Source organism: Lineus longissimus, chromosome 13 (genome assembly GCF_910592395.1).
Source record: "Lineus longissimus chromosome 13, tnLinLong1.2, whole genome shotgun sequence".
Taxonomy (NCBI): Eukaryota; Metazoa; Nemertea; class Pilidiophora; order Heteronemertea; family Lineidae; genus Lineus; species Lineus longissimus.
In genome coordinates, this window is record NC_088320.1 from 4,762,488 (window position 1) to 4,789,404 (window position 26,917).

The following is a 26,917-nucleotide window of genomic DNA, read 5'->3' on the forward strand; positions in this document are numbered from 1 at the left end:
ATTTCACTTTTTCGAACCAAAAATTTAAAGCTCGATGTGAGGACTGTAGACAACTACTAAACGATTGCCATTGAACAATGTCAGAATCGATACGAGTGAAACATGTCTTCTTTACTACATGTATGTTTATTTACCGCAACCTGTCTTGCTCTAACAGTTCGCAACTAGATTAAATTTACAAATTTGCGAATTCCAACCGTAAAAAAACGCTATTTTACTGTAGAGTATAGCTGCAGGGCACTACTTATGGCTTATTCAACATTTACTGTTATAGTCGGCACGGGATACTTACGTTTGGCCGGTGGTTTATTTTCAACTATTCAAAAAATATTCAAAAAACAAAATAATGAGGAAAATTTTGGCAGGGTCATCGAATAAACTATGCTGCCACCAGAAGTCTACGAACAAAATATTTCACTGTTTTTTAATTGGGAAGGATTTTTCAACACCGGAGAATTCTATTTTTCGAGGCATAGTTAGTGTGCTTGATTAGACAGAGCCTTGAATATTAAGCTTTATGAATAGTGAGTTGGAAGAAGCATTGGATGGGTTATGGTTAGCCACTCCAGTTTTCAACGTTACATGTCATGTGGTACAAAAGAACCTGCAAAATCATAGATTCGAAGTCGTCAATGACTACAAGTTTAAGTGGTTTTTAAAAAATTACAACAACATTGCAGGTCTCAGCAGGAAATGAGAATATCTATATAAGAAACTAAAAATGTTATGTTCCTTTTCACGCCTACCTTTGGGCAGAATATTTATTCCTGAAAATATAAAGGATATTAGGATACTGTATCAGTATCATCATGACGACATAATGATGGAAATAGAAGACAGACATTATCATTTTGTTCGTTTGAAAATCTTCAGCTGATTGATACACTGTGAAATATGAAAGAAGAGTACGATAGAGCAAGTCGATGTTCTTTTCTGTGAAGGCTATGACGAGTAGTCTCAAAAAGACAATCTCTGCCGCCATACTGAAATAACATTACACAATCTCCATCTCCAAACCGTTTGAGCGTTTTTTTCTCGTTTTTTTACAGAACAACCTCGGCGGAGTTGTGCTGGCCAAAAAACATCTAAAGATTTTTCAGAAACCTAAAAACCTTTACTTCTAAGAGTGAGGCTGTGAATAAATATTGATCTTTGAATAACAATGCGTCTGTTGGGTCAACTCAATGCATTTGATAACTTACCAGTTGAAGGGTATCCTAACACTTCCACTTCGCAAAGTGTCAAGTAATTTGCTCTGGATTGAACAATAGCTACATATCTGCCGTCTCTCTGGCATCTGAATGCCTCATGTCCACCTTGTCTCAAAGCACCAGTCTTGTGAGCACACACCTCAGACCTGCTATACACGAGCTTTCTTCCTGGTGCTGGTCTTCTGTCGGATACAACGACATCAAAATTTGCCAGTCTATTACCTGCAATCAACAAACTTTCTGTTAGTATCGGAATCTAGGAAGATGCTTTAATAACAACTCAATGAAACTTTACTACACACTTTGTCGATGTAGAACTGTTGCTGTACACTGTTAAAGATTGTTTATGATGTATTCGCTACTTACTGTTTCTTTTTATTAATTCATTCCAAAGAAGGTCAAACGTTTGCGAGGTTTTAGTGCAATATTGTTTAACTTCATTAACTTCAATCTACTACACAACCATTGTGATTCTACAAACTATACAGAGACCTAACTTACCGCAACAGTCTGCTCTGTTGTAGACTACGACTGTGTGGATGGATGATTTTCTCGATAAATCCACCGCCCACCAGTTTTTGTTGACTCGGTCCCTCGTATTGACGTTTGTGCATGTGCAATGTCTCGCCCCGTAGTTTTGATTGATGACTCCATCAACGGCCCGAGAAGCTACACCACCATAAGCAGTATCAAATTGCATAGCTGGTTTATGCAGTGCTAAGTCGACCAAATGTTTTGGTACCGCAACTGCGACTTGCTGGAAGCTGCGCAGGTTAATTCTGAATCTGCCAGCATTTCTCCTACAACACAAAAGCAATCGTTATATTTCTGTAACGTTCGGTTGCTGTAAATACAGCAAACTTGATCTTTGCGAGGAGATTGAAGGAAGAGCAATATACATGTGACGCGAGCATTTTTCATTACCAAAAGAGGACGGCGGAACAAAATCCAACTTACAATAGGCCACAAACATGTCATTTATATATTTAGTATCAAACTATAATATTATCCAAAACAAAGTCTATTTCTAAAACTACATGTAATCAAGCATGCAGTTGCAATGATGGATGGACAGAGCATACCTTATCCATTTTCGGAAGAATCTCACATTGAAAACTCTGCAATTTTTACTCTTGCCAATTCTCTTGGTTCCAGGCATGCACTTGTTGAGGCGGAACCATCTGAGGCGTATGATACCACCTGAAATAACGAACGTGAATTATCAATTGTGATACGCGAAATACAAATTTCATTTTTTGATCTTCTCATTATAGTTAGTCGTGACATTTAAGTTTTTAATCAGTCTACCCTTAACTATAGCGAACAGGCACAGCTCTATTTAAGTATGGATATCATAAAGCAAATTAGGGTTATTTTTAGCAGGAACAAATAAAAGAGGCCACCAATCAAACGCTCATTAATCTAATTATGGTTCGCGCAAAATGATCTCGCCAATTCTCTAAATTCGGCAATACTACGAAACTCCTTGTAGACAATGTGTCACTCGAATACATCTTGAAAATTGATCGAATGCATGCATGTTGTAAGTCATGTTTAGCCTACCTTTTCTAAAGTTTCGCTTCAGAGTCGTCGAGTATTGGAAAGCACCTATCTTGTTGTAGAAGTGATAGTTTCTGTTATTAGTGTAGACCAGGCCTTTGCAGGCGGAGTTCTTCAGGAGGCAATAGCTGGCTTTACCACGACTCACAAATATGAAGGTCTCGCAATCGGCTAAGCGCCAGCATTGTTTGGCACAGAATTTCACGTTGGTCTTGGTGTAGTGTGCAATATTGTTCTTTCCAGGGCAATCCCCGTAGCGTTGGCTAAATCCCGGAACGAAGAACTCTGAAATGATATCAGGGTGTGGAAATAACATTACCTGTCAAAGTCTGTATCAAACAACTCCGAGGACTACACAAATATGCACCTTTTAGAGGTTTTCAGCAAAGTGTGAAACCTGTTGAAATATTTCACAATCTCCATCTCCAAACCGTTTGAGCGTTTTTTTCTCGTTTTTTTACAGAACAACCTCGGCAGAGTTGTGCTGGCCAAAAAATAAATCTAAACACTTTTCAGAAACCTAAAAACCTTTTCTTCTAAGAGTGAGGCTGTGAATAAATATTGATCTTTGAATAATAATGCGTCTGTTGGGTCAACTCAATGCATTTGATAACTTACCAGTTGAAGGGTATCCTAACACTTCCACTTCGCAAAGTGTCAAGTAATTGGCTCTGGATTGAACAATAGCTACATATCTGCCGTCTCTCTGGCATCTGAATGCCTCATGTCCACCTTGTCTCACAGCACCAGTCTTGTGAGCACACACCTCAGACCTGCTATACACGAGCTTTCTTCCTGGTGCTGGTCTTCTGTCGGATACAACGACATCAAAATTTGCCAGTCTATTACCTGCAATCAACAAACTTTCTGTTAGTATCGGAATCTAGGAAGATACTCAATGAAACTTTACTACACACTTTGTCGATGTAGAACTGTTGCTGTACACTGTTAAAGATTGTTTATGATGTATTCGCTACTTACTGTTTCTTTATATTAATTCATTCCAAAGAAGGTCAAACGTTTGCGAGGTTTTAGTGCAATATTGTTTACATTTATTAACTTCAATCTACTACACAACCATTGTGATTCTACAAACTATACAGAGACCTAACTTACCGCAACAGTCTGCTCTGTTGTAGACTACGACTGTGTGGATGGATGATTTTCTCGATAAATCCACCGCCCACCAGTTTTTGTTGACTCGGTCCCTCGTATTGACGTTTGTGCATGTGCAATGTCTGGCCCCGTAGTTTTGATTGATGACTCCATCAACGGCCCGAGAAGCTACACCACCATAAGCAGTATCAAATTGCATAGCTGGTTTATGCAGTGCTAAGTCGACCAAATGTTTTGGTACCGCAACTGCGACTTGCTGGAAGCTGCGCAGGTTAATTCTGAATCTGCCAGCATTTCTCCTACAACACAAAAGCAATCGTTATATTTCTGTACACGTTCGGTTGCTGTAATACAGTAAACTTGATCTTTGCGAGGAGATTGAAGGAAGAGCAATATACATGTGACGCAAGCATTTTTCATTACCAAAAGAGGACGGCGGAACAAAATCCAACTTACAATAGGCCACAAACATGTCATTTATATATTTAGTATCAAACTATAATATTATCCAAAACAAAGTCTATTTCTAAAACTACATGTAATCAAGCATGCAGTTGCAATGATGGATGGACAGAGCATACCTTATCCATTTTCGGAAGAATCTCACATTGAAAACTCTGCAATTTTTACTCTTGCCAATTCTCTTGGTTCCAGGCATGCACTTGTTGAGGCGGAACCATCTGAGGCGTATGATACCACCTGAAATAACGAACGTGAATTATCAATTGTGATACGCGAAATACAAATTTCATTTTTTGATCTTCTCATTATAGTTAGTCGTGACATTTAAGTTTTTAATCAGTCTACCCTTAACTATAGCGAACAGGCACAGCTCTATTTAAGTATGGATATCATAAAGCAAATTAGGGTTATTTTTAGCAGGAACAAATAAAAGAGGCCACCAATCAAACGCTCATTAATCTAATTATGGTTCGCGCAAAATGATCTCGCCAATTCTCTAAATTCGGCAATACTACGAAACTCCTTGTAGACAATGTGTCACTCGAATACATCTTGAAAATTGATCGAATGCATGCATGTTGTAAGTCATGTTTAGCCTACCTTTTCTAAAGTTTCGCTTCAGAGTCGTCGAGTATTGGAAAGCACCTATCTTGTTGTAGAAGTGATAGTTTCTGTTATTAGTGTAGACCAGGCCTTTGCAGGCGGAGTTCTTCAGGAGGCAATAGCTGGCTTTACCACGACTCACAAATATGAAGGTCTCGCAATCGGCTAAGCGCCAGCATTGTTTGGCACAGAATTTCACGTTGGTCTTGGTGTAGTGTGCAATATTGTTCTTTCCAGGGCAATCCCCGTAGCGTTGGCTAAATCCCGGAACGAAGAACTCTGAAATGATATCAGGGTGTGGAAATAACATTACCTGTCAAAGTCTGTATCAAACAACTCCGAGGACTACACAAATATGCACCTTTTAGAGGTTTTCAGCAAAGTGTGAAACCTGTTGAAATATTTCACAATCTCCATCTCCAAACCGTTTGAGCGTTTTTTTCTCGTTTTTTTACAGAACAACCTCGGCAGAGTTGTGCTGGCCAAAAAATAAATCTAAACACTTTTCAGAAACCTAAAAACCTTTACTTCTAAGAGTGAGGCTGTGAATAAATATTGATCTTTGAATAATAATGCGTCTGTTGGGTCAACTCAATGCATTTGATAACTTACCAGTTGAAGGGTATCCTAACACTTCCACTTCGCAAAGTGTCAAGTAATTGGCTCTGGATTGAACAATAGCTACATATCTGCCGTCTCTCTGGCATCTGAATGCCTCATGTCCACCTTGTCTCACAGCACCAGTCTTGTGAGCACACACCTCAGACCTGCTATACACGAGCTTTCTTCCTGGTGCTGGTCTTCTGTCGGATACAACGACATCAAAATTTGCCAGTCTATTACCTGCAATCAACAAACTTTCTGTTAGTATCGGAATCTAGGAAGATACTCAATGAAACTTTACTACACACTTTGTCGATGTAGAACTGTTGCTGTACACTGTTAAAGATTGTTTATGATGTATTCGCTACTTACTGTTTCTTTATATTAATTCATTCCAAAGAAGGTCACACGTTTGCGAGGTTTTAGTGCAATATTGTTTACATTTATTAACTTCAATCTACTACACAACCATTGTGATTCTACAAACTATACAGAGACCTAACTTACCGCAACAGTCTGCTCTGTTGTAGACTACGACTGTGTGGATGGATGATTTTCTCGATAAATCCACCGCCCACCAGTTTTTGTTGACTCGGTCCCTCGTATTGACGTTTGTGCATGTGCAATGTCTGGCCCCGTAGTTTTGATTGATGACTCCATCAACGGCCCGAGAAGCTACACCACCATAAGCAGTATCAAATTGCATAGCTGGTTTATGCAGTGCTAAGTCGACCAAATGTTTTGGTACCGCAACTGCGACTTGCTGGAAGCTGCGCAGGTTAATTCTGAATCTGCCAGCATTTCTCCTACAACACAAAAGCAATCGTTATATTTCTGTACACGTTCGGTTGCTGTAATACAGTAAACTTGATCTTTGCGAGGAGATTGAAGGAAGAGCAATATACATGTGACGCAAGCATTTTTCATTACCAAAAGAGGACGGCGGAACAAAATCCAACTTACAATAGGCCACAAACATGTCATTTATATATTTAGTATCAAACTATAATATTATCCAAAACAAAGTCTATTTCTAAAACTACATGTAATCAAGCATGCAGTTGCAATGATGGATGGACAGAGCATACCTTATCCATTTTCGGAAGAATCTCACATTGAAAACTCTGCAATTTTTACTCTTGCCAATTCTCTTGGTTCCAGGCATGCACTTGTTGAGGCGGAACCATCTGAGGCGTATGATACCACCTGAAATAACGAACGTGAATTATCAATTGTGATACGCGAAATACAAATTTCATTTTTTGATCTTCTCATTATAGTTAGTCGTGACATTTAAGTTTTTAATCAGTCTACCCTTAACTATAGCGAACAGGCACAGCTCTATTTAAGTATGGATATCATAAAGCAAATTAGGGTTATTTTTAGCAGGAACAAATAAAAGAGGCCACCAATCAAACGCTCATTAATCTAATTATGGTTCGCGCAAAATGATCTCGCCAATTCTCTAAATTCGGCAATACTACGAAACTCCTTGTAGACAATGTGTCACTCGAATACATCTTGAAAATTGATCGAATGCATGCATGTTGTAAGTCATGTTTAGCCTACCTTTTCTAAAGTTTCGCTTCAGAGTCGTCGAGTATTGGAAAGCACCTATCTTGTTGTAGAAGTGATAGTTTCTGTTATTAGTGTAGACCAGGCCTTTGCAGGCGGAGTTCTTCAGGAGGCAATAGCTGGCTTTACCACGACTCACAAATATGAAGGTCTCGCAATCGGCTAAGCGCCAGCATTGTTTGGCACAGAATTTCACGTTGGTCTTGGTGTAGTGTGCAATATTGTTCTTTCCAGGGCAATCCCCGTAGCGTTGGCTAAATCCCGGAACGAAGAACTCTGAAATGATATCAGGGTGTGGAAATAACATTACCTGTCAAAGTCTGTATCAAACAACTCCGAGGACTACACAAATATGCACCTTTTAGAGGTTTTCAGCAAAGTGTGAAACCTGTTGAAATATTTCACAATCTCCATCTCCAAACCGTTTGAGCGTTTTTTTCTCGTTTTTTTACAGAACAACCTCGGCAGAGTTGTGCTGGCCAAAAAATAAATCTAAACACTTTTCAGAAACCTAAAAACCTTTACTTCTAAGAGTGAGGCTGTGAATAAATATTGATCTTTGAATAATAATGCGTCTGTTGGGTCAACTCAATGCATTTGATAACTTACCAGTTGAAGGGTATCCTAACACTTCCACTTCGCAAAGTGTCAAGTAATTGGCTCTGGATTGAACAATAGCTACATATCTGCCGTCTCTCTGGCATCTGAATGCCTCATGTCCACCTTGTCTCACAGCACCAGTCTTGTGAGCACACACCTCAGACCTGCTATACACGAGCTTTCTTCCTGGTGCTGGTCTTCTGTCGGATACAACGACATCAAAATTTGCCAGTCTATTACCTGCAATCAACAAACTTTCTGTTAGTATCGGAATCTAGGAAGATACTCAATGAAACTTTACTACACACTTTGTCGATGTAGAACTGTTGCTGTACACTGTTAAAGATTGTTTATGATGTATTCGCTACTTACTGTTTCTTTATATTAATTCATTCCAAAGAAGGTCAAACGTTTGCGAGGTTTTAGTGCAATATTGTTTACATTTATTAACTTCAATCTACTACACAACCATTGTGATTCTACAAACTATACAGAGACCTAACTTACCGCAACAGTCTGCTCTGTTGTAGACTACGACTGTGTGGATGGATGATTTTTTCGATAAATCCACCGCCCACCAGTTTTTGTTGACTCGGTCCCTCGTATTGACGTTTGTGCATGTGCAATGTCTGGCCCCGTAGTTTTGATTGATGACTCCATCAACGGCCCGAGAAGCTACACCACCATAAGCAGTATCAAATTGCATAGCTGGTTTATGCAGTGCTAAGTCGACCAAATGTTTTGGTACCGCAACTGCGACTTGCTGGAAGCTGCGCAGGTTAATTCTGAATCTGCCAGCATTTCTCCTACAACACAAAAGCAATCGTTATATTTCTGTACACGTTCGGTTGCTGTAATACAGTAAACTTGATCTTTGCGAGGAGATTGAAGGAAGAGCAATATACATGTGACGCAAGCATTTTTCATTACCAAAAGAGGACGGCGGAACAAAATCCAACTTACAATAGGCCACAAACATGTCATTTATATATTTAGTATCAAACTATAATATTATCCAAAACAAAGTCTATTTCTAAAACTACATGTAATCAAGCATGCAGTTGCAATGATGGATGGACAGAGCATACCTTATCCATTTTCGGAAGAATCTCACATTGAAAACTCTGCAATTTTTACTCTTGCCAATTCTCTTGGTTCCAGGCATGCACTTGTTGAGGCGGAACCATCTGAGGCGTATGATACCACCTGAAATAACGAACGTGAATTATCAATTGTGATACGCGAAATACAAATTTCATTTTTTGATCTTCTCATTATAGTTAGTCGTGACATTTAAGTTTTTAATCAGTCTACCCTTAACTATAGCGAACAGGCACAGCTCTATTTAAGTATGGATATCATAAAGCAAATTAGGGTTATTTTTAGCAGGAACAAATAAAAGAGGCCACCAATCAAACGCTCATTAATCTAATTATGGTTCGCGCAAAATGATCTCGCCAATTCTCTAAATTCGGCAATACTACGAAACTCCTTGTAGACAATGTGTCACTCGAATACATCTTGAAAATTGATCGAATGCATGCATGTTGTAAGTCATGTTTAGCCTACCTTTTCTAAAGTTTCGCTTCAGAGTCGTCGAGTATTGGAAAGCACCTATCTTGTTGTAGAAGTGATAGTTTCTGTTATTAGTGTAGACCAGGCCTTTGCAGGCGGAGTTCTTCAGGAGGCAATAGCTGGCTTTACCACGACTCACAAATATGAAGGTCTCGCAATCGGCTAAGCGCCAGCATTGTTTGGCACAGAATTTCACGTTGGTCTTGGTGTAGTGTGCAATATTGTTCTTTCCAGGGCAATCCCCGTAGCGTTGGCTAAATCCCGGAACGAAGAACTCTGAAATGATATCAGGGTGTGGAAATAACATTACCTGTCAAAGTCTGTATCAAACAACTCCGAGGACTACACAAATATGCACCTTTTAGAGGTTTTCAGCAAAGTGTGAAACCTGTTGAAATATTTCACAATCTCCATCTCCAAACCGTTTGAGCGTTTTTTTCTCGTTTTTTTACAGAACAACCTCGGCAGAGTTGTGCTGGCCAAAAAATAAATCTAAACACTTTTCAGAAACCTAAAAACCTTTTCTTCTAAGAGTGAGGCTGTGAATAAATATTGATCTTTGAATAATAATGCGTCTGTTGGGTCAACTCAATGCATTTGATAACTTACCAGTTGAAGGGTATCCTAACACTTCCACTTCGCAAAGTGTCAAGTAATTGGCTCTGGATTGAACAATAGCTACATATCTGCCGTCTCTCTGGCATCTGAATGCCTCATGTCCACCTTGTCTCACAGCACCAGTCTTGTGAGCACACACCTCAGACCTGCTATACACGAGCTTTCTTCCTGGTGCTGGTCTTCTGTCGGATACAACGACATCAAAATTTGCCAGTCTATTACCTGCAATCAACAAACTTTCTGTTAGTATCGGAATCTAGGAAGATGCTTTAATAACAACTCAATGAAACTTTACTACACACTTTGTCGATGTAGAACTGTTGCTGTACACTGTCAAAGATTGTTTATGATGTATTCGCTACTTACTGTTTCTTTTTATTAATTCATTCCAAAGAAGGTCAAACGTTTGCGAGGTTTTAGTGCAATATTGTTTAACTTCATTAACTTCAATCTACTACACAACCATTGTGATTCTACAAACTATACAGAGACCTAACTTACCGCAACAGTCTGCTCTGTTGTAGACTACGACTGTGTGGATGGATGATTTTCTCGATAAATCCACCGCCCACCAGTTTTTGTTGACTCGGTCCCTCGTATTGACGTTTGTGCATGTGCAATGTCTCGCCCCGTAGTTTTGATTGATGACTCCATCAACGGCCCGAGAAGCTACACCACCATAAGCAGTATCAAATTGCATAGCTGGTTTATGCAGTGCTAAGTCGACCAAATGTTTTGGTACCGCAACTGCGACTTGCTGGAAGCTGCGCAGGTTAATTCTGAATCTGCCAGCATTTCTCCTACAACACAAAAGCAATCGTTATATTTCTGTAACGTTCGGTTGCTGTAAATACAGCAAACTTGATCTTTGCGAGGAGATTGAAGGAAGAGCAATATACATGTGACGCGAGCATTTTTCATTACCAAAAGAGGACGGCGGAACAAAATCCAACTTACAATAGGCCACAAACATGTCATTTATATACATGTATTTAGTATCAAACTATAATATTATCCAAAACAAAGTCTATTTCTAAAACTACATGTAATCAAGCATGCAGTTGCAATGATGGATGGACAGAGCATACCTTATCCATTTTCGGAAGAATCTCACATTGAAAACTCTGCAATTTTTACTCTTGCCAATTCTCTTGGTTCCAGGCATGCACTTGTTGAGGCGGAACCATCTGAGGCGTATGATACCACCTGAAATAACGAACGTGAATTATCAATTGTGATACGCGAAATACAAATTTCATTTTTTGATCTTCTCATTATAGTTAGTCGTGACATTTAAGTTTTTAATCAGTCTACCCTTAACTATAGCGAACAGGCACAGCTCTATTTAAGTATGGATATCATAAAGCAAATTAGGGTTATTTTTAGCAGGAACAAATAAAAGAGGCCACCAATCAAACGCTCATTAATCTAATTATGGTTCGCGCAAAATGATCTCGCCAATTCTCTAAATTCGGCAATACTACGAAACTCCTTGTAGACAATGTGTCACTCGAATACATCTTGAAAATTGATCGAATGCATGCATGTTGTAAGTCATGTTTAGCCTACCTTTTCTAAAGTTTCGCTTCAGAGTCGTCGAGTATTGGAAAGCACCTATCTTGTTGTAGAAGTGATAGTTTCTGTTATTAGTGTAGACCAGGCCTTTGCAGGCGGAGTTCTTCAGGAGGCAATAGCTGGCTTTACCACGACTCACAAATATGAAGGTCTCGCAATCGGCTAAGCGCCAGCATTGTTTGGCACAGAATTTCACGTTGGTCTTGGTGTAGTGTGCAATATTGTTCTTTCCAGGGCAATCCCCGTAGCGTTGGCTAAATCCCGGAACGAAGAACTCTGAAATGATATCAGGGTGTGGAAATAACATTACCTGTCAAAGTCTGTATCAAACAACTCCGAGGACTACACAAATATGCACCTTTTAGAGGTTTTCAGCAAAGTGTGAAACCTGTTGAAATATTTCACAATCTCCATCTCCAAACCGTTTGAGCGTTTTTTTCTCGTTTTTTTACAGAACAACCTCGGCAGAGTTGTGCTGGCCAAAAAATAAATCTAAACACTTTTCAGAAACCTAAAAACCTTTACTTCTAAGAGTGAGGCTGTGAATAAATATTGATTTTTGAATAATAATGCGTCTGTTGGGTCAACTCAATGCATTTGATAACTTACCAGTTGAAGGGTATCCTAACACTTCCACTTCGCAAAGTGTCAAGTAATTGGCTCTGGATTGAACAATAGCTACATATCTGCCGTCTCTCTGGCATCTGAATGCCTCATGTCCACCTTGTCTCACAGCACCAGTCTTGTGAGCACACACCTCAGACCTGCTATACACGAGCTTTCTTCCTGGTGCTGGTCTTCTGTCGGATACAACGACATCAAAGTTTGCCAGTCTATTACCTGCAATCAACAAACTTTCTGTTAGTATCGGAATCTAGGAAGATACTCAATGAAACTTTACTACACACTTTGTCGATGTAGAACTGTTGCTGTACACTGTTAAAGATTGTTTATGATGTATTCGCTACTTACTGTTTCTTTATATTAATTCATTCCAAAGAAGGTCAAACGTTTGCGAGGTTTTAGTGCAATATTGTTTAACTTTATTAACTTCAATCTACTACACAACCATTGTGATTCTACAAACTATACAGAGACCTAACTTACCGCAACAGTCTGCTCTGTTGTAGACTACGACTGTGTGGATGGATGATTTTCTCGATAAATCCACCGCCCACCAGTTTTTGTTGACTCGGTCCCTCGTATTGACGTTTGTGCATGTGCAATGTCTGGCCCCGTAGTTTTGATTGATGACTCCATCAACGGCCCGAGAAGCTACACCACCATAAGCAGTATCAAATTGCATAGCTGGTTTATGCAGTGCTAAGTCGACCAAATGTTTTGGTACCGCAACTGCGACTTGCTGGAAGCTGCGCAGGTTAATTCTGAATCTGCCAGCATTTCTCCTACAACACAAAAGCAATCGTTATATTTCTGTACACGTTCGGTTGCTGTAATACAGTAAACTTGATCTTTGCGAGGAGATTGAAGGAAGAGCAATATACATGTGACGCAAGCATTTTTCATTACCAAAAGAGGACGGCGGAACAAAATCCAACTTACAATAGGCCACAAACATGTCATTTATATATTTAGTATCAAACTATAATATTATCCAAAACAAAGTCTATTTCTAAAACTACATGTAATCAAGCATGCAGTTGCAATGATGGATGGACAGAGCATACCTTATCCATTTTCGGAAGAATCTCACATTGAAAACTCTGCAATTTTTACTCTTGCCAATTCTCTTGGTTCCAGGCATGCACTTGTTGAGGCGGAACCATCTGAGGCGTATGATACCACCTGAAATAACGAACGTGAATTATCAATTGTGATACGCGAAATACAAATTTCATTTTTTGATCTTCTCATTATAGTTAGTCGTGACATTTAAGTTTTTAATCAGTCTACCCTTAACTATAGCGAACAGGCACAGCTCTATTTAAGTATGGATATCATAAAGCAAATTAGGGTTATTTTTAGCAGGAACAAATAAAAGAGGCCACCAATCAAACGCTCATTAATCTAATTATGGTTCGCGCAAAATGATCTCGCCAATTCTCTAAATTCGGCAATACTACGAAACTCCTTGTAGACAATGTGTCACTCGAATACATCTTGAAAATTGATCGAATGCATGCATGTTGTAAGTCATGTTTAGCCTACCTTTTCTAAAGTTTCGCTTCAGAGTCGTCGAGTATTGGAAAGCACCTATCTTGTTGTAGAAGTGATAGTTTCTGTTATTAGTGTAGACCAGGCCTTTGCAGGCGGAGTTCTTCAGGAGGCAATAGCTGGCTTTACCACGACTCACAAATATGAAGGTCTCGCAATCGGCTAAGCGCCAGCATTGTTTGGCACAGAATTTCACGTTGGTCTTGGTGTAGTGTGCAATATTGTTCTTTCCAGGGCAATCCCCGTAGCGTTGGCTAAATCCCGGAACGAAGAACTCTGAAATGATATCAGGGTGTGGAAATAACATTACCTGTCAAAGTCTGTATCAAACAACTCCGAGGACTACACAAATATGCACCTTTTAGAGGTTTTCAGCAAAGTGTGAAACCTGTTGAAATATTTCACAATCTCCATCTCCAAACCGTTTGAGCGTTTTTTTCTCGTTTTTTTACAGAACAACCTCGGCAGAGTTGTGCTGGCCAAAAAATAAATCTAAACACTTTTCAGAAACCTAAAAACCTTTTCTTCTAAGAGTGAGGCTGTGAATAAATATTGATCTTTGAATAATAATGCGTCTGTTGGGTCAACTCAATGCATTTGATAACTTACCAGTTGAAGGGTATCCTAACACTTCCACTTCGCAAAGTGTCAAGTAATTGGCTCTGGATTGAACAATAGCTACATATCTGCCGTCTCTCTGGCATCTGAATGCCTCATGTCCACCTTGTCTCACAGCACCAGTCTTGTGAGCACACACCTCAGACCTGCTATACACGAGCTTTCTTCCTGGTGCTGGTCTTCTGTCGGATACAACGACATCAAAATTTGCCAGTCTATTACCTGCAATCAACAAACTTTCTGTTAGTATCGGAATCTAGGAAGATGCTTTAATAACAACTCAATGAAACTTTACTACACACTTTGTCGATGTAGAACTGTTGCTGTACACTGTTAAAGATTGTTTATGATGTATTCGCTACTTACTGTTTCTTTTTATTAATTCATTCCAAAGAAGGTCAAACGTTTGCGAGGTTTTAGTGCAATATTGTTTAACTTCATTAACTTCAATCTACTACACAACCATTGTGATTCTACAAACTATACAGAGACCTAACTTACCGCAACAGTCTGCTCTGTTGTAGACTACGACTGTGTGGATGGATGATTTTCTCGATAAATCCACCGCCCACCAGTTTTTGTTGACTCGGTCCCTCGTATTGACGTTTGTGCATGTGCAATGTCTCGCCCCGTAGTTTTGATTGATGACTCCATCAACGGCCCGAGAAGCTACACCACCATAAGCAGTATCAAATTGCATAGCTGGTTTATGCAGTGCTAAGTCGACCAAATGTTTTGGTACCGCAACTGCGACTTGCTGGAAGCTGCGCAGGTTAATTCTGAATCTGCCAGCATTTCTCCTACAACACAAAAGCAATCGTTATATTTCTGTAACGTTCGGTTGCTGTAAATACAGCAAACTTGATCTTTGCGAGGAGATTGAAGGAAGAGCAATATACATGTGACGCGAGCATTTTTCATTACCAAAAGAGGACGGCGGAACAAAATCCAACTTACAATAGGCCACAAACATGTCATTTATATACATGTATTTAGTATCAAACTATAATATTATCCAAAACAAAGTCTATTTCTAAAACTACATGTAATCAAGCATGCAGTTGCAATGATGGATGGACAGAGCATACCTTATCCATTTTCGGAAGAATCTCACATTGAAAACTCTGCAATTTTTACTCTTGCCAATTCTCTTGGTTCCAGGCATGCACTTGTTGAGGCGGAACCATCTGAGGCGTATGATACCACCTGAAATAACGAACGTGAATTATCAATTGTGATACGCGAAATACAAATTTCATTTTTTGATCTTCTCATTATAGTTAGTCGTGACATTTAAGTTTTTAATCAGTCTACCCTTAACTATAGCGAACAGGCACAGCTCTATTTAAGTATGGATATCATAAAGCAAATTAGGGTTATTTTTAGCAGGAACAAATAAAAGAGGCCACCAATCAAACGCTCATTAATCTAATTATGGTTCGCGCAAAATGATCTCGCCAATTCTCTAAATTCGGCAATACTACGAAACTCCTTGTAGACAATGTGTCACTCGAATACATCTTGAAAATTGATCGAATGCATGCATGTTGTAAGTCATGTTTAGCCTACCTTTTCTAAAGTTTCGCTTCAGAGTCGTCGAGTATTGGAAAGCACCTATCTTGTTGTAGAAGTGATAGTTTCTGTTATTAGTGTAGACCAGGCCTTTGCAGGCGGAGTTCTTCAGGAGGCAATAGCTGGCTTTACCACGACTCACAAATATGAAGGTCTCGCAATCGGCTAAGCGCCAGCATTGTTTGGCACAGAATTTCACGTTGGTCTTGGTGTAGTGTGCAATATTGTTCTTTCCAGGGCAATCCCCGTAGCGTTGGCTAAATCCCGGAACGAAGAACTCTGAAATGATATCAGGGTGTGGAAATAACATTACCTGTCAAAGTCTGTATCAAACAACTCCGAGGACTACACAAATATGCACCTTTTAGAGGTTTTCAGCAAAGTGTGAAACCTGTTGAAATATTTCACAATCTCCATCTCCAAACCGTTTGAGCGTTTTTTTCTCGTTTTTTTACAGAACAACCTCGGCAGAGTTGTGCTGGCCAAAAAATAAATCTAAACACTTTTCAGAAACCTAAAAACCTTTACTTCTAAGAGTGAGGCTGTGAATAAATATTGATCTTTGAATAATAATGCGTCTGTTGGGTCAACTCAATGCATTTGATAACTTACCAGTTGAAGGGTATCCTAACACTTCCACTTCGCAAAGTGTCAAGTAATTGGCTCTGGATTGAACAATAGCTACATATCTGCCGTCTCTCTGGCATCTGAATGCCTCATGTCCACCTTGTCTCACAGCACCAGTCTTGTGAGCACACACCTCAGACCTGCTATACACGAGCTTTCTTCCTGGTGCTGGTCTTCTGTCGGATACAACGACATCAAAATTTGCCAGTCTATTACCTGCAATCAACAAACTTTCTGTTAGTATCGGAATCTAGGAAGATACTCAATGAAACTTTACTACACACTTTGTCGATGTAGAACTGTTGCTGTACACTGTTAAAGATTGTTTATGATGTATTCGCTACTTACTGTTTCTTTATATTAATTCATTCCAAAGAAGGTCAAACGTTTGCGAGGTTTTAGTGCAATATTGTTTAACTTTATTAACTTCAATCTACTACACAACCATTGTGATTCTACAAACTATACAGAGACCTAACTTACCGCAACAGTCTGCTCTGTTGTAGACTACGACTGTGTGGATGGATGATTTTCTCGATAAATCCACCGCCCACCAGTTTTTGTTGACTCGGTCCCTCGTATTGACGTTTGTGCATGTGCAATGTCTGGCCCCGTAGTTTTGATTGATGACTCCATCAACGACCCGAGAAGCTACACCACCATAAGCAGTATCAAATTGCATAGCTGGTTTATGCAGTGCTAAGTCGACCAAATGTTTTGGTACCGCAACTGCGACTTGCTGGAAGCTGCGCAGGTTAATTCTGAATCTGCCAGCATTTCTCCTACAACACAAAAGCAATCGTTATATTTCTGTACACGTTCGGTTGCTGTAATACAGTAAACTTGATCTTTGCGAGGAGATTGAAGGAAGAGCAATATACATGTGACGCAAGCATTTTTCATTACCAAAAGAGGACGGCGGAACAAAATCCAACTTACAATAGGCCACAAACATGTCATTTATATATTTAGTATCAAACTATAATATTATCCAAAACAAAGTCTATTTCTAAAACTACATGTAATCAAGCATGCAGTTGCAATGATGGATGGACAGAGCATACCTTATCCATTTTCGGAAGAATCTCACATTGAAAACTCTGCAATTTTTACTCTTGCCAATTCTCTTGGTTCCAGGCATGCACTTGTTGAGGCGGAACCATCTGAGGCGTATGATACCACCTGAAATAACGAACGTGAATTATCAATTGTGATACGCGAAATACAAATTTCATTTTTTGATCTTCTCATTATAGTTAGTCGTGACATTTAAGTTTTTAATCAGTCTACCCTTAACTATAGCGAACAGGCACAGCTCTATTTAAGTATGGATATCATAAAGCAAATTAGGGTTATTTTTAGCAGGAACAAATAAAAGAGGCCACCAATCAAACGCTCATTAATCTAATTATGGTTCGCGCAAAATGATCTCGCCAATTCTCTAAATTCGGCAATACTACGAAACTCCTTGTAGACAATGTGTCACTCGAATACATCTTGAAAATTGATCGAATGCATGCATGTTGTAAGTCATGTTTAGCCTACCTTTTCTAAAGTTTCGCTTCAGAGTCGTCGAGTATTGGAAAGCACCTATCTTGTTGTAGAAGTGATAGTTTCTGTTATTAGTGTAGACCAGGCCTTTGCAGGCGGAGTTCTTCAGGAGGCAATAGCTGGCTTTACCACGACTCACAAATATGAAGGTCTCGCAATCGGCTAAGCGCCAGCATTGTTTGGCACAGAATTTCACGTTGGTCTTGGTGTAGTGTGCAATATTGTTCTTTCCAGGGCAATCCCCGTAGCGTTGGCTAAATCCCGGAACGAAGAACTCTGAAATGATATCAGGGTGTGGAAATAACATTACCTGTCAAAGTCTGTATCAAACAACTCCGAGGACTACACAAATATGCACCTTTTAGAGGTTTTCAGCAAAGTGTGAAACCTGTTGAAATATTTCACAATCTCCATCTCCAAACCGTTTGAGCGTTTTTTTCTCGTTTTTTTACAGAACAACCTCGGCAGAGTTGTGCTGGCCAAAAAATAAATCTAAACACTTTTCAGAAACCTAAAAACCTTTACTTCTAAGAGTGAGGCTGTGAATAAATATTGATCTTTGAATAATAATGCGTCTGTTGGGTCAACTCAATGCATTTGATAACTTACCAGTTGAAGGGTATCCTAACACTTCCACTTCGCAAAGTGTCAAGTAATTGGCTCTGGATTGAACAATAGCTACATATCTGCCGTCTCTCTGGCATCTGAATGCCTCATGTCCACCTTGTCTCACAGCACCAGTCTTGTGAGCACACACCTCAGACCTGCTATACACGAGCTTTCTTCCTGGTGCTGGTCTTCTGTCGGATACAACGACATCAAAATTTGCCAGTCTATTACCTGCAATCAACAAACTTTCTGTTAGTATCGGAATCTAGGAAGATACTCAATGAAACTTTACTACACACTTTGTCGATGTAGAACTGTTGCTGTACACTGTTAAAGATTGTTTATGATGTATTCGCTACTTACTGTTTCTTTATATTAATTCATTCCAAAGAAGGTCAAACGTTTGCGAGGTTTTAGTGCAATATTGTTTACATTTATTAACTTCAATCTACTACACAACCATTGTGATTCTACAAACTATACAGAGACCTAACTTACCGCAACAGTCTGCTCTGTTGTAGACTACGACTGTGTGGATGGATGATTTTCTCGATAAATCCACCGCCCACCAGTTTTTGTTGACTCGGTCCCTCGTATTGACGTTTGTGCATGTGCAATGTCTGGCCCCGTAGTTTTGATTGATGACTCCATCAACGGCCCGAGAAGCTACACCACCATAAGCAGTATCAAATTGCATAGCTGGTTTATGCAGTGCTAAGTCGACCAAATGTTTTGGTACCGCAACTGCGACTTGCTGGAAGCTGCGCAGGTTAATTCTGAATCTGCCAGCATTTCTCCTACAACACAAAAGCAATCGTTATATTTCTGTACACGTTCGGTTGCTGTAATACAGTAAACTTGATCTTTGCGAGGAGATTGAAGGAAGAGCAATATACATGTGACGCAAGCATTTTTCATTACCAAAAGAGGACGGCGGAACAAAATCCAACTTACAATAGGCCACAAACATGTCATTTATATATTTAGTATCAAACTATAATATTATCCAAAACAAAGTCTATTTCTAAAACTACATGTAATCAAGCATGCAGTTGCAATGATGGATGGACAGAGCATACCTTATCCATTTTCGGAAGAATCTCACATTGAAAACTCTGCAATTTTTACTCTTGCCAATTCTCTTGGTTCCAGGCATGCACTTGTTGAGGCGGAACCATCTGAGGCGTATGATACCACCTGAAATAACGAACGTGAATTATCAATTGTGATACGCGAAATACAAATTTCATTTTTTGATCTTCTCATTATAGTTAGTCGTGACATTTAAGTTTTTAATCAGTCTACCCTTAACTATAGCGAACAGGCACAGCTCTATTTAAGTATGGATATCATAAAGCAAATTAGGGTTATTTTTAGCAGGAACAAATAAAAGAGGCCACCAATCAAACGCTCATTAATCTAATTATGGTTCGCGCAAAATGATCTCGCCAATTCTCTAAATTCGGCAATACTACGAAACTCCTTGTAGACAATGTGTCACTCGAATACATCTTGAAAATTGATCGAATGCATGCATGTTGTAAGTCATGTTTAGCCTACCTTTTCTAAAGTTTCGCTTCAGAGTCGTCGAGTATTGGAAAGCACCTATCTTGTTGTAGAAGTGATAGTTTCTGTTATTAGTGTAGACCAGGCCTTTGCAGGCGGAGTTCTTCAGGAGGCAATAGCTGGCTTTACCACGACTCACAAATATGAAGGTCTCGCAATCGGCTAAGCGCCAGCATTGTTTGGCACAGAATTTCACGTTGGTCTTGGTGTAGTGTGCAATATTGTTCTTTCCAGGGCAATCCCCGTAGCGTTGGCTAAATCCCGGAACGAAGAACTCTGAAATGATATCAGGGTGTGGAAATAACATTACCTGTCAAAGTCTGTATCAAACAACTCCGAGGACTACACAAATATGCACCTTTTAGAGGTTTTCAGCAAAGTGTGAAACCTGTTGAAATATTTCACAATCTCCATCTCCAAACCGTTTGAGCGTTTTTTTCTCGTTTTTTTACAGAACAACCTCTGCTTTACTTCATTTTCAAATAATTCTATCATGGCTTTATATCAGCTGAGCTTAAACGTTTTCTCTCATTATCATTAGTGATATTCCTGATTAGGATGATTTTGTGATGCAATTCATATCTCTTGCATGACCACTACCCTGGCTGTAAATAACAAATTTCATTCAGATGTAAAATACTTAATACGAGTCAATAATATATAAGCACACAAACTGTATGACATATATTTCTGCAAATAGTTTTGATGATTTTGTTTGTCATCAAAATATCTCAAAACAGGCTCTAACAAGAATCTTGTTAAGATCTTAAAGGGATTGCCGACCCAATGACTTACTTGCGGTACGTTTCCTTGATATCTTTGCGTATTGTGCAATTTTCCAGACCTCTTTTGTCCCCGAGCTTTTCCTGGTGGCTCTTATCCTCTTGTATGGCCGCCTGTGGTAGTAACAGCGATGGCTTTGCCCATTATAATCCACGGCACGGCACCACTTGACGCGTGCACACCAGTTTCGGCACTTGGCTGAGGTGAATCCTCCCCTGATTTTGACACCACCACGGGCGTTGAAACCGATGTAAAGATGCATACGACTCGTGCCAGGAGCGAAGTGGTAGAAGCGTGGTCTGGGGAGTCTGCTCACGTTAATGTTGAATCTAGGACCATGCCTTCGTACTACAATGTGGGAGAAGAGTTAATGCTGGCAGGTCAAAAAGTGAAACATGACTTACAACATGCATGCATTCGATCAATTTTCAAGATGTATTCGAGTGACACATTGTCTACAAGGAGTTTCGTAGTATTGCCGAATTTAGAGAATTGGCGAGATCATTTTGCGCGAACCATAATTAGATTAATGAGCGTTTGATTGGTGGCCTCTTTTATTTGTTCCTGCTAAAAATAACCCTAATTTGCTTTATGATATCCATACCTCAATTGAGCTGTGCCTGTTGGCTATAGTTAATATCAATCTCTCTCAACTGCGTTTTGTCCACGACCTATGACAACTTGTCATCTTCCATCGTGGAAATAGCAGGTAAAGATATTGCTGGCTCGTAACAGTTGGAATTCCGCGCTTCTGGTCGTTACTTACCCCAGTGATAAAATAGGCTCAGGTTTATAACTGAAAATGTTAAGAAAGGTAACATAGTTAATTAATCACCCTTATATAAAATTATCAATTGTATTATTAGACGCGAGTGGTAGTAGGCAATGATCCGTAATTTGATCTCTCCCGTGATTGGCAGTTCCCATTTTAAAAGAGCCCGGCGAACCCGAGTCATTGGTCTCCACCAAGAAGCCAGATCTCAGTTCATCAGATAACGATATTTGCACAGAAAAACCAACACGGCATTGGAAAGGTTGAAAACAAACCGCCTTTGACGCTGTGCTCCACGCCATCTAATGAGGTGCAACTGATAGCCAGTTTACTTGTTCATACAGTAGTTGAAATAGTTTAGACGAAGATAGGTAAACTAAAATTCCAACAAGGATGACCTACCTCGGCACCGAATTCCACCGTGACCTGTTATTCGTCGGGTTCCCCGCGGACACTTGTGCATTCTCTTCCTTCCTCGTCTGAACCATTTTAGGAAGATAAGTCCGCCTGAAAAACGGAAAATGTTCGAGCAAATGTTCAAAAAAAAGTAGCTATATTTATTACCTCAATATTTGACTTAGAATGAGGTTAGCCTTGTCAGCATCTTGGGAGACTGGACCGTCCGGTGACCATTGTGACTCTTCCCAGCGGTCTCACCGTACGGTATCGACTCGTTGTGTGTGTGGGCTGCGCTTCCTTTGCCAAGTCGGCATATAACTTACGTTGACAGGTTAATTTGTTAAACCTGATTAGTGATAAATTTTAACAATAGATTTAGGAATATTCCGATATTCGGATGGGCGCGGTACATTCGCCTCACCAAGACCATTGCAGACGGCAGCGTGGACTAACGCATTATGGACTGAAAACTATTCTACACTGTGACCAAGGTATGGCATGTCATTTTACTTACCATGCCTGAGGTTTTCCCTCAAAAGCGTGATATATTTGAATCCTCCGAGCTTGAGATTAAAGTTCTTGATTCGGTTTGCATATATGACGAACCTGTGTTTTGGCACGACGCCTTGGCTGATCCGAAGACCGACCATGTAAGCCTTGAGGTTCTCGTCATTGCCATCTTGTTTATAGCCGAGGGCGGTCCGACCAGGGTTTGGATATAACTTGACATTTCGACCAAACCTAGATTTCTCTGCACCGACTTGTTTCCCGTTGACGAAGATTCTCGCATACCTAGTTTCTGCGTTCCATGTGACAGCAATATTGTACCACCTGTTTGGTTTGATATGTCCCACTGCTGGTATGTTGACCATAGTCTGTTCGAGTTTTGGCCCGCGACGCAGCCAGAAACCGAGCCGTCCATTGACAAGGTGGAGTTTGTAAAGCCAACGTCGTTTCGCCCAGCTTCCGATCACGGTCTGTCTTCCTCTTACTCTCAAGGGTTTTATGTAGAAGCTGATGGTGAAGCTGCCATGGAGTGGTATACGGCGGAAGGTGGCGTATGAGCCTCGAGTCCCCGGCAAGTAGAGATATTTCTTCTTATAGAACTTTGCTCCGCCGTGTAGTTTAATAGCCCAGCGCCCGTGGCCTGGGCCACCGAAACTAAAGTAGTGCATGAGGGTCGGGATTCCGTCGATACGCCTCAGGTTGATGTGGAATCGACGGGCGTGATGTCTTATCCACTCTCTGACAAGTCTCAGGTTGATAACTAGTAGAAGAAAATAATAAATTGCTCAAACAAATCTCACTAGAAATCAGCTTCCGAATGAGTCGTTGATTAGAGAATGTCACAAACTGTAATTTTAGGAAACACTTATTAATATTAAGTATTGGCTATCATAGGTACGTTTTTGCAAGAAACCAGCTATTAGTTGGACTTTAATAACAGATCGTTCCGAGGAGTGCTCTACAAATAATATTTCTTAACATCATCGTTATCACTACCAGTATTGATAAAAGCACGTATGGATTAATCTTTACCAGATAAAATTAATAATGATAAGTCGAGTTAGCTTCAACACCACACATTCTCGCTTGCAGTTCTTTGGCACTTACTCTTGCATCTACTGCCGAATGCTTTAGCACCAGGCATGCAGTGTTTCAGGCCTCTGAACCACTTGATTCTGAACATACCGCCTCTTCTAAAGTTATGTCTGATTTCCTTGTAGAATCTGCAGTTAGACGAAGACGATGTTATACATTACCGAATCCTCCGCAAAACATCGACAATAATGAGCAAAGAGATAATCCTTCATGTCGACGAAAATGATTAAAAAACGTACGTGTGCTATCGAGATCGAAAACGAAAAAAGAATGCTACATTATGGGGTTTTTTTAATGGCTAAAAAGACTGGCTTGAAATACTACTAAAAGACACTCTGCAGCCTCCCCATCCAGTCTAACCGATTTCAATTTGAACAAATCACTATCTACATTTGACAGGTATACTACAAATGAACGACATAATAAAATGGAGGTACGGCGTCTTGTGATTTTGTTTTTGCTGCCGGATCGTAATCGTAATCGCGCAATCGTCGCAACCGCTGGAAATATGCACATATTGTGCACTTTGTGTCCATAGATGTAGTACGCTCACTTGAATTTGTATCCTCGGATCCATTTAAAACGGTCATAGGTGATACCGTATCTATACCCGTAACGCCTCAGCCAGTTCCGGTAGAGGGTAAAATTCGTGACTTTACAATAGTGCCGATTGCCAAAACTGAAAAATACAGAAGTTTAAGACGGTAACAATTTATTTGTTGACAAGCACTTTTCATGATTCCTTGCATGTAAAAATAAATTCAAATTATTAAGTAAGATGTTCAAATCCGTCCCATGGAGAATCATACCTAAATTAAGTGTTTTGGAAAATTGAATGAAACGCGTATATGATTTTTACTATGAAAGTCTTTTCTCTTTCTGAGTGCTGCAACTTGGCACTATACAGTGTATGTATGGTGTGTTGGGTTGGGGGGGGGGGGGGCTGTCAAGCAATTTGTCAAAAGGCCATTGAAAAAAGGCTAGGGGGAGAAAAACCTTTCAAATTTTAACCTACCTTCTTGTTCCACTAGGACAACGCTTCAGCGTGAGGAACCACTTTAGATTTAGCCATCCACCACTTTTGAAGTTCAATTTCAGTTGCCTACTGTACTTAAATCGTCCAATGACTGCAGCACAAAATAAGAAAATATGTCAATACAAGAATGCGTACGCAGAGAGAACATGAAATAAGCAAGGGTCGAATAAAAAAAATTTTCGATAAAAAAGGGCATTTTCTTTCATGTTCAGCCTTTAGCGTTTCACATTGGCCTACGTTTCTATATGGAGCATATTCTAACAATGTAACTGTTGCGATGTATTGCGATCATCGCCTCCAAAATAAGTACTTTTTGTCTCGCCAGCCATAACTCCCTGAATACGGCAGGCGGGACTATTGGAAGTGGGAGTCTAAAGTCTTCGTTCATACTGGGACTACATTTTGCTTTGGGATGAAGCTTGTTCGTGTGACAGGGAACCATGTGCAGTTAGTGCGACAAAAATAGACAAAAGCCAAAGATTAAATTTGGACCGATTTTTGTCAAAAGGTGCGAAATACCCTATTTTATAGACGTGAGACGTGATCATGCAACCAATATAGTATTTGGACCCAACCCTTTTTAGTTTCATTCAAAGATACTGAACACCAAGTTTCTTATGATCGATCGAAGTTATAGATGCGAGACACACAATGAGCGTGGTAAGTATTTGCATGGGAAAGTAACTGAGATTAACTTACAATTAATGCGGAATTTGTCAGCATTTCGCAGAACTGAAAAAGGCAAATGTCAAATCGGCATAGTTAATAGAATGATCAGCCAGAAATCATTTTTGTGGGCAATGATATTACCGAATTGGTAAATATTTTAATGTTAACAAGAATTGTATAATGTATTTATAACCAGGTTTTGTTGAGTGCGATCGGCCGGATATGTATAGCTAAGTTACTCAATACATGTACATGTAATCTATTTCAGTGATTTCAATGAATATACTACAATCAATAATGACTTGATTTGGTGCAGGTTACAACTGTTATAATACTCACGCCATTTTCGCAGAAATTCGAATTTGAAAACTAAAATCAGAAGAAAACACACAGAATTCAGAAAAAGAAACTGAAAAGCCGTTTTTTATTTTACAAAAGAAACAACTTTTACCTAGAGGATGCAATATTTGTGTTAGCCAAAAAACCTCCAATGGCTTTTCATATGCTAAAAAAGATTACATTAATTGTATTAGAAGCATGCAAGTTTAATAATACGTTGTTAAATTTAGCAGTTGTAGTCATTTGATCAATTAGTTAGGTTCCTAACTATTTGCTTACTTTTGCATCGACTTGCGTCCCTTTTGTTAGGGAAGTTTCTACTTCCAGGAAGGCATCCATGGCGCCAATGGAATAACGTCTTCTCATACACACGATCTGCAAGAATGGTAACTCGACATTATATTGTTTCTACAAAACGTCTCACGAACTAGTTCGTCATATTGCAACCAGGGGTGAGAGAATCTTATACAAAGGGTATGGATAATGAGGAGGGCTATTGTTTAATTATGTTAGCTATGCATAAATTCCTCTGCAATGTACCAAATTACTATCCTGTATCAACTTTCTAAAATTGTGGCGATATAGCAGCATCTCAAAAGGTTGGAGCCAACGTCGATACTCATCATTACCACCAAACAATGCTGCAAAGTTATACAGATCTCCGATTATTAGCTCCAAGGGGTGCGGTTTTGTTATCGACCTGATATAGATACATACATGTATCTGCAAATGATTCTTACCCTGCTTGAATATGTATCGCCTGTCCCTAATGTAGAACGTAAGCGATTTGCTTGGACGATGGACTGGAATGTAATAGTTATGCAATAATTTCGGATACAATTGCGTCATGATGACAATCTGATCAAAAAACAAATGTTTTCTACCATGGAAAGAGATAAAAGAGATCCGTTTTCATCATAAAGGTCGCGGTGGTGTGAGATGACGGTTAACCCTGTTATATGCATTGCATTGCATAGTTGTTTTCCCCTCAGACATTTGGAACTAAATTAAGTCGGATTCAATCCCAGACTAAATTGTTGATAAAATGGTGTTACAAATGCCATGAATCAAAGAATGGAAATGTATCAGCTTGGCAATGAT

The 26,917-nt window shown here is 39.6% G+C and overlaps 1 protein-coding gene across 1 annotated transcript in view; it reads right to left on the reverse strand.

Annotated features, from left to right (window-relative positions):
* The window catches only part of LOC135497657 (uncharacterized), a 53,201-nt gene that overhangs the window by 24,653 nt on the left and 1,631 nt on the right, over positions 1-26,917 (reverse strand). Inside the window, exons 3-51 of the mRNA XM_064787490.1 lie at positions 26,557-26,619; positions 26,096-26,191; positions 25,817-25,846; positions 25,508-25,540; positions 24,788-24,899; positions 24,326-24,451; positions 23,785-23,900; positions 22,685-23,437; positions 22,174-22,278; positions 21,766-21,795; positions 21,012-21,347; positions 20,211-20,492; positions 19,730-19,847; positions 19,149-19,447; positions 18,651-18,881; positions 18,036-18,317; positions 17,555-17,672; positions 16,974-17,272; positions 16,476-16,706; positions 15,861-16,142; positions 15,380-15,497; positions 14,793-15,091; positions 14,283-14,513; positions 13,668-13,949; positions 13,187-13,304; positions 12,606-12,904; positions 12,108-12,338; positions 11,493-11,774; positions 11,012-11,129; positions 10,425-10,723; positions 9,915-10,145; positions 9,300-9,581; positions 8,819-8,936; positions 8,238-8,536; positions 7,740-7,970; positions 7,125-7,406; positions 6,644-6,761; positions 6,063-6,361; positions 5,565-5,795; positions 4,950-5,231; positions 4,469-4,586; positions 3,888-4,186; positions 3,390-3,620; positions 2,775-3,056; positions 2,294-2,411; positions 1,713-2,011; positions 1,203-1,433; positions 747-767; positions 293-316 (exon numbers count right to left, since the gene is read on the reverse strand). Of these exons, the coding sequence (XP_064643560.1) occupies positions 293-316; positions 747-767; positions 1,203-1,433; positions 1,713-2,011; positions 2,294-2,411; positions 2,775-3,056; positions 3,390-3,620; positions 3,888-4,186; positions 4,469-4,586; positions 4,950-5,231; positions 5,565-5,795; positions 6,063-6,361; positions 6,644-6,761; positions 7,125-7,406; positions 7,740-7,970; positions 8,238-8,536; positions 8,819-8,936; positions 9,300-9,581; positions 9,915-10,145; positions 10,425-10,723; positions 11,012-11,129; positions 11,493-11,774; positions 12,108-12,338; positions 12,606-12,904; positions 13,187-13,304; positions 13,668-13,949; positions 14,283-14,513; positions 14,793-15,091; positions 15,380-15,497; positions 15,861-16,142; positions 16,476-16,706; positions 16,974-17,272; positions 17,555-17,672; positions 18,036-18,317; positions 18,651-18,881; positions 19,149-19,447; positions 19,730-19,847; positions 20,211-20,492; positions 21,012-21,347; positions 21,766-21,795; positions 22,174-22,278; positions 22,685-23,437; positions 23,785-23,860 (9,715 nt within the window). The 5' untranslated portion in view covers positions 23,861-23,900; positions 24,326-24,451; positions 24,788-24,899; ... (2 more) ...; positions 26,096-26,191; positions 26,557-26,619. The remainder of the gene's footprint in view (positions 1-292; positions 317-746; positions 768-1,202; positions 1,434-1,712; positions 2,012-2,293; positions 2,412-2,774; positions 3,057-3,389; positions 3,621-3,887; positions 4,187-4,468; positions 4,587-4,949; positions 5,232-5,564; positions 5,796-6,062; positions 6,362-6,643; positions 6,762-7,124; positions 7,407-7,739; positions 7,971-8,237; positions 8,537-8,818; positions 8,937-9,299; positions 9,582-9,914; positions 10,146-10,424; positions 10,724-11,011; positions 11,130-11,492; positions 11,775-12,107; positions 12,339-12,605; positions 12,905-13,186; positions 13,305-13,667; positions 13,950-14,282; positions 14,514-14,792; positions 15,092-15,379; positions 15,498-15,860; positions 16,143-16,475; positions 16,707-16,973; positions 17,273-17,554; positions 17,673-18,035; positions 18,318-18,650; positions 18,882-19,148; positions 19,448-19,729; positions 19,848-20,210; positions 20,493-21,011; positions 21,348-21,765; positions 21,796-22,173; positions 22,279-22,684; positions 23,438-23,784; positions 23,901-24,325; positions 24,452-24,787; positions 24,900-25,507; positions 25,541-25,816; positions 25,847-26,095; positions 26,192-26,556; positions 26,620-26,917) is intronic.